At 49.6% G+C, this 12,555-nt stretch overlaps 1 protein-coding gene across 10 annotated transcripts in view; it reads right to left on the bottom strand.

Moving 5' to 3' along the window:
* VTI1A (vesicle transport through interaction with t-SNAREs 1A) overlaps positions 1-12,555 on the bottom strand; it is a 381,817-nt gene that overhangs the window by 16,761 nt on the left and 352,501 nt on the right. The window contains exon 9 of one of the 10 annotated variants that reach the window (XM_055560774.1): positions 3,233-3,425. The exons of the other annotated variants lie outside the window; for them this stretch is intronic. Coding sequence (XP_055416749.1) covers positions 3,248-3,425 — 178 coding nt within the window. The 3' untranslated portion in view covers positions 3,233-3,247. Of the gene's footprint in view, positions 1-3,232; positions 3,426-12,555 lie in introns of those variants that run through there. 10 annotated transcript variants of the gene reach the window in all.

The raw sequence follows: 12,555 nt of genomic DNA, 5'->3' as shown, positions 1-12,555 counted from the left end.
GTCGGGAAGACCCCCTGGAGAAGGAAATGGCAACCCTCTCCAGTATTCTTGCCTGGGAAATCCCGTGGACAGAGGAGCCTGGCAGGCTACCGTCCATGGGGTCACAAAGAGTTGGACACGACTGAGCAACTAAGAGAATAAACAAAAAAGTCCCCAAAGATGGAACACTGTACTGCTGGGCCCTTTGCCTGAAGCGGGGAGAAGGGATGGTCCTCACGGAACTGGGTGCCGGCAGTGGAAGAGGCCAGCAGGAGAGAAGGTTTGCTTTCAACCAAAGGCTGGCAAATATTTGGGATGAATGGTGCAGAGGGGCAAATAAATAAGTAAATAAAGAGAACTGGTGTTCACAGAGTTGGAAGTGAGACTGACCCTGGCCCAGCCACCAACCCAGCTTTGGGCCTCAAAGGTGTTGGATACAGCACCTTTAAGGACCAGAAAAGTGAGCCACTGGGGCCCTTGGGTGAATAAGACCGAGCCAGCCTGGACGGGGAAACATGGGCTGGCATCGGAGGGCCCCATCTGTGAGGAGGCCTGGAGTACAGTCCTGGCCGGGGGCTGCTGGCAGGTATGGCTGCAGGCGAAGCAGAAAGGAATGCAGAGTCCAGAGAGAGTCAGAACCACAAGCCAGGAAGTGGGGTTCCCAGCTTGAGAGGCAGAGAAGGAACTTTGGGGGAAGCCCAAACTAACTACTTTCTAACTTTGGACAGGGTTGGGGATGGGGAGGTGGGGGCTTTATGTTCCACTAGGTCTGCAGCAAGCAGTCTTAATCTCCCTTTTGAAAATGCAAAGTGTGTTTACCCAGTAAATAATTTAAGAAAGAATATACACTTGAAAGAAGACATCCATTGAAACAGCCAGGCTAAATTGCCTCCAGGCAAAAACTTGTGCATTTGCATGCTGCATTCTATTAAGTGAGCACGCTGTGGCTTTAAAAGAATGCAGAGCCAAATTAAAAGGAATGTGGGCCCGAAACATCAAGGATTCTCCAAGTTTACATTATGAATCACAGTGCTGTTGATACAAGATGAATTAACCATTTACTTTGAGGCTGAACTCACAAAGTACTATTGAAAATACTGATCCCTGTGTGGAACCCAGGGAGCGGCTAATCTTTCCATTGCCAGTCTCCTCCCCCTCTGGAAACAAGCTCCAGCGTGTGGCAGCTGGAATCACAGAAGACTGGTTGAAGGGAAGTAGGCAGGCAGGCACCTGGCACAGCTCTCCGCTCTCTCACTGGGGGAACCAGGAATTCCACCGTCTCAGGCATCTCCACATTCACCACCATGCACGTCTCTGTTTCTGGGTACAGACACTCAACTGCCCCTTGATGTTAGATGTGACCATGTGACCTATCTTAGTCAGTGGAGTGTGAGAAAAAGAGTTGGGCGTCACTTGTGGGTGGAGGCATTTAACTTTCAGGGTTTGACTCTCCAGCTGGCTTTTCCCTCGTTCTGTTCTAGGAGGGTGTACATTCTGGGAGGGGCTTCTCTACTGGCTCAGATGGTCAAGAATCTGCCTGCAGTGCAGGAGACCTGGGTTTGATCCCTGCTTTGGGAAGATTCCCTGGAAAAGGGAATGGCTACCTACTCCAGTATTCTTGCCTGGAGAATTTCATGGACAGAGATTACAGTCCATGTGGTTGCAAAGGGACAAACACGACTGAGTGACTATGATGCTGGAGAAGACGCTTGAGAGTCCCTTGGACAGCAAGGAGATCAAACCAGTGGATCCTAAAGGAAATTAGTCCTGAATATTCATTGGAAGGACTGATGCTGAAGCTCTAATACAATGACCACCTGATATGAACAGCCGGACGACTCATTGGAAAAGACCCAGATGCTGGGAAAGATAGAAGGCAGGAGGAAAAAGGACAGAGGACTAGATGGTTGGATGGCATCATTGACTCAATGGATGTGAGTCTGAGCAAGCTCTGGGAGATTGTGAAGGACAGGGAAGCCCAGCGTGCTGCAGTCCATGGGGTCGCAGAGTCAGACATGACTGAGCGACTGAACAACAGCAGCATTCCAGGAGTGGAGGTTCAGGATGATGGAGACTCACTCCTTCTGCCTGGATCCCTAAGTCACCCCATGGAAGACCATTGCCCTGGGGGCTCAGCATGACCCATGGTGGACTAGTATGAAGCCAGTGAGATTTGAGGGGGTCACTGAAACTGCAGCATCAGTTATACTGGGTGATGCACTCCTGCCCCAGTTCTCCAAGATAGGGTGACTGGCCAAGCCAGATGAGGCTTTGGTTTAAAGCATCACAGATGCCAGGGTATGATGAAGGCTCATATGGGCTTCCCAGGTGGCACTAGTGGTAAACAACCTGCCTGCCAGTGCAGGAGATGTAAGAGGTGCGGGTTCGATCCCTGGGTCAGGAGGACCCCTGGAAGAGGAAATGGCAACAACTCACCCCAGTATTCTTGCCTGGAAAATCCCGTGGACAGAGGAGGCTGGCAGGCTACAGTCCATGGGAGTCACAAAGAGTCAGACACGACTGACGTGACTTAGCATGATACAACTTTCTTTGAAGAACAGGTTTTTTGTCACTTGGTTTTCAGAAGCTGAGAGCCCCTTTGCTCCCTTCTTGGTTATAAGACTTCAGCTATAACCAATGCCAGTGTGTGCTGATGAAAGTTTTAGCAAGCTCAGGTGGGCATTCTGCTTCCCATGAAGAGCAGATGCATGTTGGCTGCATTCATTTCTCCATTCCAAACATCTGACACTACCCCTAGCTCCAGGGGCAGAGCTGTGACCTACGATAAGAGGTCACCGTGTTCCACGCTCCTGACCACAGTTACTGCACCAGAAGCAGGCACGTGAATGAGGCCTGAGCAACTGAGTGAATGGCAGAAGGTTTGCTTAGAATATGAAGTCACCTGCACCGTGTGCTGTGTGGATGCCAGGTCTGGATCTGCTGCAGCCCCTTTATTTTCATGAGTGAAGCCAGCCTCTAAGAAAGAAGCTGACCCATGGAGGATAGCAGAGTTGAAGGAAAGGCAGAGAAATGGAACCCCAGTCCTGAAGACATGGTGAACCTATCAAACATCTTTCTTTTGGACTTTTAGTTACAAGAGAAAATAAAAACTCTATTCCTGAATTCAGTTTAAGCTGCATTTTCTGCTATTTGAAACCAAAAAGTAGTTTTAGGTTGATTCACCCTGATTCCAAAACCAAGTCCTTGATCTATAGGAGGCATATTTTTCTCACCTCTTCCAGGAGAATTTCCCAACCACACCCCTTGTTCACTCTTGGATTTCCCTGGGCCCCTCTCTCACCACTAACCACACAGTTTTATGAATTTTCTGTTTCTGTGCATGTTTCTCCAGTAAAAAAAAAAAACAAAAACTGACCCTTTGACGATCTGAATCTCCTTTGTCTTTTGTATTCCCAGTGGCCAAAACAGAGCTCGACACAGACATTCTCAAAAAAAAAAAAAAAAAATGCTTGCTGAATGTATGAATGAAGCTCCCCTGCAGGTTGACGTGGTTGTCTTTCTGGTTTGTAAGGGCTGCTTGTAGACACGCACAGCTTTAGGAGTTAGTTCTTAACCACCGCCTCCCCCTCCCCCGCAACCATGAAGCAGGCCAGTCACATCTAAGCCTCTGTACAAGCCTGCATTCACTGGCTGGAGACGGCAAGACACGCCACAGGTTTGGGGTCCTGTCCAGCACACGCTTTCCTGCCTGGTCCACCAGGCCTGAGTAATGACACCCCACCTTTGGGTTCTGACAGAACAGTAACAATTGGCAGGATGTTTAGCAACCAGGAGAGCAGTGGGGGAAGGAACTTTTCAAAAACAAGGGCCAAGGGAAAGTCTGCACCCAATTCCACATTAGTCTTCACCAAAAAGAGATGAAAATAGGAGCAGCAGAAATGGTTCGTTGGGTATCAGCCTCTAACACTAACTTTAACTTTACCTGGCTGCCTCTGAACTACAGCTATGTGTTTGTTATGGCCTCTGATAACGTCCACCCAGGGTCTTCCAGGTCCTGTGTCTTCAGGAGGAATCTCCAGCTTTACCCCAGGGGTTCAGGTGGGGCACTCCTCCCATTCTCTGACTCCACAAGTGGACACGTGATCCAGGCAGGCCCAGCTAATTAGTTCTCTGGCCCCTGCAGAGCACTTGTTTAGGAATTGGCATACCAACCAATCCAGATGGAGTCCCATGAGGACTTTTCCTAAAAACTCAAGAAAAAGGTACTGTCTTTACTGGGAGTGGCTGGACAGACAATGGAAGCCTAGCACAGAGAGGTTGGAGGAAGATATGGAGGGTGGAGACGTGGTGCTAGCGGTAAAGACCCACCTGCCAATGCAGGAGACATAAGAGATGCAGGTTCAATCCCAGGGTTGGGAAGATCCTCTGGAGGAGGAAATGGCAACCCACGGCAGTATTCTTGCCCAGAGAATCTCATGGACAGGACTGTCGGGCTATAGTCCGTAGGGTTGCAAAGGATCGGACATGACTGGACTGAGCATGCATGAGCATGCATGCACCACAGGGAGGGTGGGAGGCATTCTTATCACCATGCAGGAGAGGAACCTGCCTGAACGATGCCAACACAGAGGAACACGGAGCCAGGAGATGACAAAAAGATGGATTGTAAGGGCATTATTTGAACCCCTGCTGTGTGCCTGAAGAGTCACATTTAAACCTCCTAGTTATGGGAGCCAAACAATTCTCTTTTGATTACAGCAAGTTTGACTGGAGCTTCTCTCACTTTCAACCATACTGTACTGAACTGAAGAGCCACCCCTGCACCCATCTCACCCACCCCAAATCCAAGTGCACCTCAGAACCTGATCTCATCTGGAAACAGGGTCTTCTCAGATGTAATTTGTGGAAGATCTTGGGTTCAAGTCATCTTGGGTGTAGGGTAGGCCCTAAGCCAATGACGGGTGTCCTTGTGAGAAGAGCGGACACAGACACAGGGCAGAAGGCCTTGCAAAGTCAGATGCAGACTGGAGAGAGGCTGCCACAAGCCAAGGAGTGTGTGTGGCCACCGGCAGCTGGAAGAGGCAGAGAAGAGCTCTCCCCAAGAGCCTTCGGAGGGAGCATGGCCCACATTTCTGTTTCAAGCCACCCAGTTTTTTTTTTTTTTTTTTTTTGGTGCTGTGTTATAGCAGCCCTGGGACATGAATATTCAGAGTTCTCACATCCACACCAGGATGTGAACCTGACTGTCTGGTCTCAGCCTGCACAATGACCAATCGTTCTCCATTGCTCCACACCCTTGTTGTCCTCTAAGGTCAGGACAGCTCGGGTCTGGTTCACTGGAAGCTCTGCATACAGCTGTGGGGCTCACCAGCTTCAGGAGCAGTTGATTCTTTCATCTCAGAATGAGCTTTCCATTCATGAACAGAGTGGGCAGTGGCTCAAAGCCTTGTGAGATGAGGGACGGGAGGGGGCTCCTCCCACAGAGACTCCTGCCTCTGGGATAAGACATTTAAAACAAGAAGAAGGCCAGATGCTATCTCTGGGCCAACGTACTAAGCCATCACCTGCCATTCTGAGTCCATATTTACTGACCTGCTTTCAGAAGTGGTCAGTTATACATGAGTCCTGAGGGAAGAGGACACAGGAGGGATAGGTTTTTTTTTTTTTAATAATTATTTATTTAGGCTGCGATGGGTCTTACTTGCAGCACGTTGGATCTAGTTCCCTGACCAGGGATCAAACCCATGCCCACTGCACTGGGAGTTTGGAGTCTTAGTCACTGGACCACCAGGGAAGTCCCAGGAGTGACAGGAACCCATATGTGGCACACAGAGGCTAGGTCCTGAGTGAGGATGAGTAGCACTCTGTTTTCAAGTTTCTACTTAATTTAACAGGGATCCACAAACCTTTCCTGGAAAGGGTCAGATAATAAACATACTAGTTTGCTGGAGCTGCAGTAACAAAGTACCCCAGATTGGGTGGCTGAAATGTACTGTCTCACTTCCCAGAGGCTGGGCATCCTAGATCAAGGTGTTGGCAGGTTGAAGCCTCCTGCGAGCTGGGAGACTGAATCTGCTCCATGCCGCTCCCCCAGCTCCTGGTGGTTTGCTGGCAGTATCTGCAGTTCCTTGGCTTGGAGAAGCATCACTGAGATCTCTGCCTTCATCTTCCAATGGTGTTTTTTCCTGTGTGTATATCTGCATCCAAATTTCCTCTTTCCTAAGGACACCAGTCATATCAGACCAGGGGACTACCTTGCTCCAGGAATGTCTCATCTTAAGCAACTGCTTTTGCAAAGATCTTATTTCCAAACAGGGTCACGTTCTGAGGTACTTCAATATATGGACTTGGGGGAAGGGCATGGGAGGAAGCGGTGAACACACAATACAACCCACGATGGTAAACATTTTAGGCTTTGTGGGCCATACTGCTTCTGTTGCAACTACTCGACTCTGCCTGTGAGGTGCAAAAGGAGACCTAGGCCATGTGTGGACCAGGGAGTATGCTTGTGTTCTAATAAAACTTTCGTTACAAACCCTGGGATTTGAATTTCATGTCATTTTCCCATATCGAATAATATTCTCCTTTTGATTGGTTTCCAGCCATTTAAAAGTGCCAAAACCATTTTTATCTCACGGGCCATCCGAAAGCAGACAGGGGGCTAGGTTTTGCATGCTATCAGTGGTTTGCGTACTCCTGGACTCAAAGCTAAAAGCTATCGAGGGCACGTTCTCCTCCGCTGGAGACTGTGGTCCTTGCATGCTGTGCAGATGGGGACAGCAGGTCTGGCCAAGTCCCTCAGCAGAAAAAAAGAAACCCGGAGTCCCTGCCCCGTGGGAGCTGACAGTGTCACAAAGAGCAATCAATTACAGAAGCCTCACAACAAAGGCCGTCATTAGGGGCTGGGGACAATTGGTTGTGCACTCACAATCCTGGGTTGGCCTGAAGCGACCTGGAGCAAGTCCCTCCAGTTTCTTCCCCGAGCAAAAGGAGCCCGTTCACCACCCACCCCAGGGAGAAGAGGATTAGCTCATTAAAGATTATACAGCACTTTGAAAAGGTAAAGCCTTTATATGCGTGCAGTTGGCAAGTCATTCTCTGAAAGGAAATGCACTTTCAGGAGGGGGGACAGGCAGGAGAAAAGTGGTCAGAAGCTGGAGGAGCTGCCTGTGGAGCCTCCAGGGGCTGGGTGGGGTGGAGGAGGTGGTGCTCCCCCCACCCCCACCCCAAGCCCACCAGACTTCTCGATCCCACAGGCTGGTACATCTGGGTCTCACGGTAACACTGTCCCTGGCAGGGCGAGCCTTCCCTCTGAGGTGGCCTCATGAACATCAAAGGCAAAGGGAGGGCATCCCTTTGGCTGGCTTGAGACCTTCCCAGCCCGGGAAGGCAGCCAGCAAGTACCTGTCAGAGCCCATTGATAAGTCCGCCAGGGTCTGATCAGTGGTGTGTGGTTACACCGCACTCTGTGGGGCCAAACATACATCACATTTCAGCCCGGGCATGCGGCCTGCTGCCATTCTTAAATATGGACTTGATGACGGCAGGGGGCCTGGAGAGCTTTGCTGGCTACCAGGCTTTCAGAGAGGATCAGGGCAGCTTGCTTCAATCAAAGGGCTTGGAAAACAGTTGAAGAAAATGAAAGAAGGTTGCTGTAGATAGGTAAGTTACATGTAATCTCTCCCAGGTTTGCAGACTCCCGGAGCTGGAGAGGTCTCCACACTCTAGTTTTAGAGTCATGGACCCGGAGGCCTTGAGAGGTGGAGGGACATGCCCAAGGTCAACCCTGTGCGGCACAGCCACGTCTTCAGACCCCCAGGCCCGTTCCTGGTTCACCGTGATCCTCATTCTCACGAGAGTGGCTGGGGCACTATGGCAACCACACATCACAGTGACTCGAAATACGTCTTCTGCCAACAGGGAACGTTCAGCAAAATCCAGGAACACAGCTCGGAACCTATCAGTCTCTTACTCAGCCCAGCCCAGTGCCATGTCTATATATTGGGTTGGCTAAAACGTTTGTTCAGGTTTTCAGTAACATCTTACGGAAAAACTTGGAGGAACTTTATGTACAACCCAGTGAAGAGGGGCATGGAAGGATGGATAACAGTGATTCCCAAGCGCCAGGGAGAAGCTGAAGATGAAGAAAGAACGACCAAGGAGCCTCCTTTTTTTTTTTTTTTTTTAAAAAAAAGGACAGATTAAGTATTAGTCCCTTAGTTGTGTCCAACTCTTTGAGACCCCCACAGACTGTAGCCCACCAGGCTCCTTTGTCCATGGAATTCTCCAGACAAGAATACTAGAATAAGTTGCCATTTCCTTCTCCAGGGGATCTTTCTGACCCAGGTCTCCCGCATTGCAGGCAGACTCTTTACCATCTGAGCCACCAGCGAAGTCCTAAAACCAGATTACTTGATTTCAAGGACTGCCCTTTTCCCTGAGATTGTGTCCTTCCTACTGTTTCTGTGCGCAAATGTCCTTTACTTTATGGAGTGACGGTGATAGCAGATGGTACGTTTTTTCCCTCCAATGTCCTTGTTTGGACATTGGAAATGTGCTCTCTCCTTGGAAACTACTCTCTCTTACTTGGCAAAGTCAAAAGTGGACAATCCTCCTTGTTTAAAAAGTCCCAAATCCAAGAAATGTCAAAGTTCGTGAACCCCAGAGCTGGAAAATCCCACCCAGCTCTACCCTCCGGAGATTCCTCCTCACACTGTCACAGTGTGGTTGCCATGGTGATGCCAACAGCAACATGAGTGACAGCGACGAGAGCTGCAGCCATACCATACCCGCAAGCTCATCTGCGATGTGGACTCCCAGCCAGGTGCTGTTCTGGCATTTTCTACACTTTGTTGAACCCTTACCACAATCCCATGAGGTGGAGATTATATCATGCCTCTTTGGACAAAGGAGTTCCCTGAAGCCCCAGCCCACCTCTCCAGTCTTATCTTCCACCCCTGCTGGACACACACATAATAAAGTGGTTATTTATGTAACTGGTGTGTCTCACGTTCTCTGTCAGACTTGCCTTGGTCGTCTGAAGGCCAGTCTTGGACATCTTCATCTTTACACTCTTCTCCACACACACAGAAATTGGGCACGCAAGTTAACTTTTGCTGCTAGCTTAGAACACTAATTAACTGAAGTCAACTCTTTACTCAGTGCCTGGCGTAAACACACTGTGAACTACTAAGATAATATTCATTTCTATTCAGGAGCATAGCTCATCAGCTTTTTTTGGTCACTGGCAGACTGACTGTGCCCTTTCAGCCCCTCTCTGCTAGGTAAATGCCTGAAGACCCAATCCCTCAACAGCATCAGGGAAAGAGGAAGGCTTCCCTGGCTCCCGTCTGCAGCTCCTGCTGGGTGTCCTGCGGGAGTTTCCTCACTCTGCCGGGGCCTGCCCTATACTGTGAAGCAAGCTCACTGCCCTCCTGAACGAGCCACTCCCCAACCCCTCCCTGGCCGAGAGTCCCCCACCTCCCTTACTTTCCAGAGAAGCCACGAGCTACGTGTGGGCAGAAGTTAATCAGTTGCCTTCATTTCTGGAGCCAACTGCCTGGATTCGAATCTGCCACACACAAGAAGGGCAAATTACTTCACTACTTCTCCTAGATTATATCCTTGGCTCTTTTAGTATGAAATATTCTTTATTTTGTGGAGTGATGGTGATAGTAGATGTCACTGTTTTCTTCCAGGGTCCCGACTTGGACATTGGAAATATACATCCTCTTCGGAAAACTAGTCCTACTTGGCAAAATAAAAAGTGGAAAATCCTCCATCAGTCCTCTGTTTAAAAAAAAAAAAGATGAAAGTACCAATACAAGGAATCTGAAAGGTCCAAAGAACCAATGCTTCAGCCTCCTCATCAGAAAAATAGGGTTAATAATAGCAGTACCTTAGTCAATTAATTACATGAATAAATGAGTTAAAGTCAACATCAAGTGCTTGGACCAGTGCTTAGAACTGGACTATAATAGCTATTATTTTATTGGGGCTTCCCTGGTGGCTTAGACGGTAAAGAATCTGCCCACATTCCCAGGTTCCATCCCTGGATGGGGAAGATACTCTGGAGAAGGGTATGGCTACCCACTCCAGTATTCTTGCTTGGAGAATCCCATGGACAGAGGAGTCTGGTGAGCAAGTCCATTCACTCCTATTATCTATTGCTCACTCATCTCCCAGAGGTGAGTCTTGAAATTCCTCCTTGTTTGGCTGCTCCCTCCCCTCCAGTAGACATGCCCCATCAGGTGCCTTAGCCTGGAAGGCCTTCACATTCCTCTACTGATTCCTGGAGGGCACATCCCATTGCTGGCCTTGATTAGGTTGCCTCGTGGTGTCAAGGCTCAGCCCATCTCCTGGAAGCACCACCTTCAGCAGCTACTCAGTTACCCTGGAAGTTGGAGGCTGCCCTCTCCAGCTGTCACAGTTTCCCTGGAGAGGCCCCTTGACAGCCAAGATGCCTCTTCTGGATCAGAACTGGTTGAGGTCACATGGGTGGAGACATGGCTGCCTTGGCTTTTGTGATGGGCTTTCACAATATTTCCTGCAAGATCTGACATTAGATACGTGTCTTCTAAGAGTCACGGATTTACACCTTTTGTCTTTCCTGATGTTGGGGGAATAAAAACATTTTGGCAAAGGTTTATCAGCCATCTGCATCTCTGTCAACTCTTGAGGGGTGTGGTTATGTTTTCTAGATCATAATATAAGAACTTCTGTCTTTCATCCAGATTTGATTCCGTGACTGAGTGGATATGTCTTAACTCATATCCCCACAGTGCCAATCCCGGGGCCATGTGTCTGCAGATCCTTTTCTTATCCCTTCACTGCTTTGCTCTTTATCATAAAGAGACTGCCTCCACCACCACCCCAACCCCTGTGGGCCGGCTGCCCACTGAGTTCAGCCAATGGGAGGCGTTGGCAGGACAGTGGGGTAGGAGGGAGCGAGAGGTCAGGGTATTTCTCCCTTTCTTTCTCTGCCTTCCCACCAGTTCCATCTCCACAGCGGTTCCTCACAGGCACTCTCTGCTGCCAGCTCCCATCAGGTGACCTTCGCCCTGGGCTCCGGGCACACCGCTCCTGACCGGCGGGTGGGGTTGGGGGCGGATTTTCTGCTGACATGAATCCTGGGCTGCTCTGCGGGAGACACCCAGCAGGGTGTGTACTGTCTGTTCAAACTTGTATCTCCTTCACCATCTTTCACTCTAAACTGATCTTTTTTTTAAAAAATTAATTTATTTATTTTAATTGGAGGCTAATTACAATATTGTAGTGGTTTTTGCCGTACACTGATATGAATCAGCCACAGGTGTACGTGTCCCCCATCCCAAGCCCCCTCCCACCTCCCTCCCCATCCCTCTGGGTTCCCCACAGCAGCATTAATCATTTCTGAGCAGGTGAGCCCCAGGTTAAGAAGACCTCCTCTGAAGGCTTATTTAAGATAAGCACAATGGCTGACTCATACTCCGTTGGGAGGGAGGAGGCTGGGACAGGGTGACAATCAGATAGCAGGAGCCCCAGGTTTGCGCAGGTGAAGCCACGTCACCTGCTGGCGGCCACCTGCTGGCCTGGGAACACGTGCAATTCTCTTCTCTAACCAAGGAAGGAAGTCTGGCCGCGAGGAGTGGGTATCTCCAGTCTGAGGGCTGCAGGCATCAGGAGAGGGGACCGGAGAACTGGGCGTGCCTGCCCTCTTTCTAAATCGGGGCGCTGCTCCTAGTCGCTCTGGGAATGGAAAGTTGGCTCAGTACAGCTGGATCTTCTTTTTTGCCAAGAGAAGCCAGAAATTGTGCTCTTTCTGCAAAATCTCTCAAGTTTTAAATATTGGCAACTAAGAAAAAGTTTTCCAAAACACTGGGCAGCCAAACAAAGCACATGGGTCTATGGGTCAGAGCGGTCCTGATCTGTAGTCTGTGACCTCGGGCTAGTTATTAAGGGGTGAGTTAAAAGGAAGGGGGTGGGTCACGGAGCGTCTCCTTGCCCTACATTGCTGGAGATTCTCACAGAGGCAGGAAGAGCCCAGCCCTCCTGACCCTGCGGAAGTCTGAAGTTCAGCCTTGGTGTGAGCATCATTAACCAGGGTCTACACTGAGTGCATCCAACTTAGCCCATAACTGATTCCTAACTGCAGGGTCGAGGCCTGGAGAGAGAGGTCAACAGAAGCCAGAAACCAGCTTGTGTGCCTTTTGGACCTCTCACGAGACGATGAAAAGCACAGGCAGAGGTCAGGGCTGGACCACACATCTGCAGCCCCTTTGATCCTCACAGCCTGGAGAAGGCGCTGGAGAGCCTGGCTGGTGACTCAAGGAGGAGGGTGTACATCTGATGCGCAACATCTTATAAGCCAGTGCCCTTGACATGGGAAACCAAGTGGCCTCTTTTTGGAGGATGAGTGGCAGAGAGGTTTGCAGGATGGCCCCTACACTCAATCTGTTGAGTCATCTTGTGAAAAATAATGTAACTCCATTTTCCCTTTCCTAAAATGGTAGTAAATATATGTGACCCAAGCATCCCTGAGGATGTTTGCTGACAGCCACGTCTGTGGAGTTGGTAAAAATAAAGGAATTAAACTGCCAAGGAGTAGAGTGGCCTTTGCACTCTTTCTCAGGCTCA

Source organism: Bubalus kerabau, chromosome 22, assembly GCF_029407905.1.
Source record: "Bubalus kerabau isolate K-KA32 ecotype Philippines breed swamp buffalo chromosome 22, PCC_UOA_SB_1v2, whole genome shotgun sequence".
NCBI classification, from domain to species: domain Eukaryota; kingdom Metazoa; phylum Chordata; class Mammalia; order Artiodactyla; family Bovidae; genus Bubalus; species Bubalus kerabau.
Note: the sequence above shows the minus strand (reverse complement) of the source record. Positions and strands in the feature narration are given on the sequence as shown.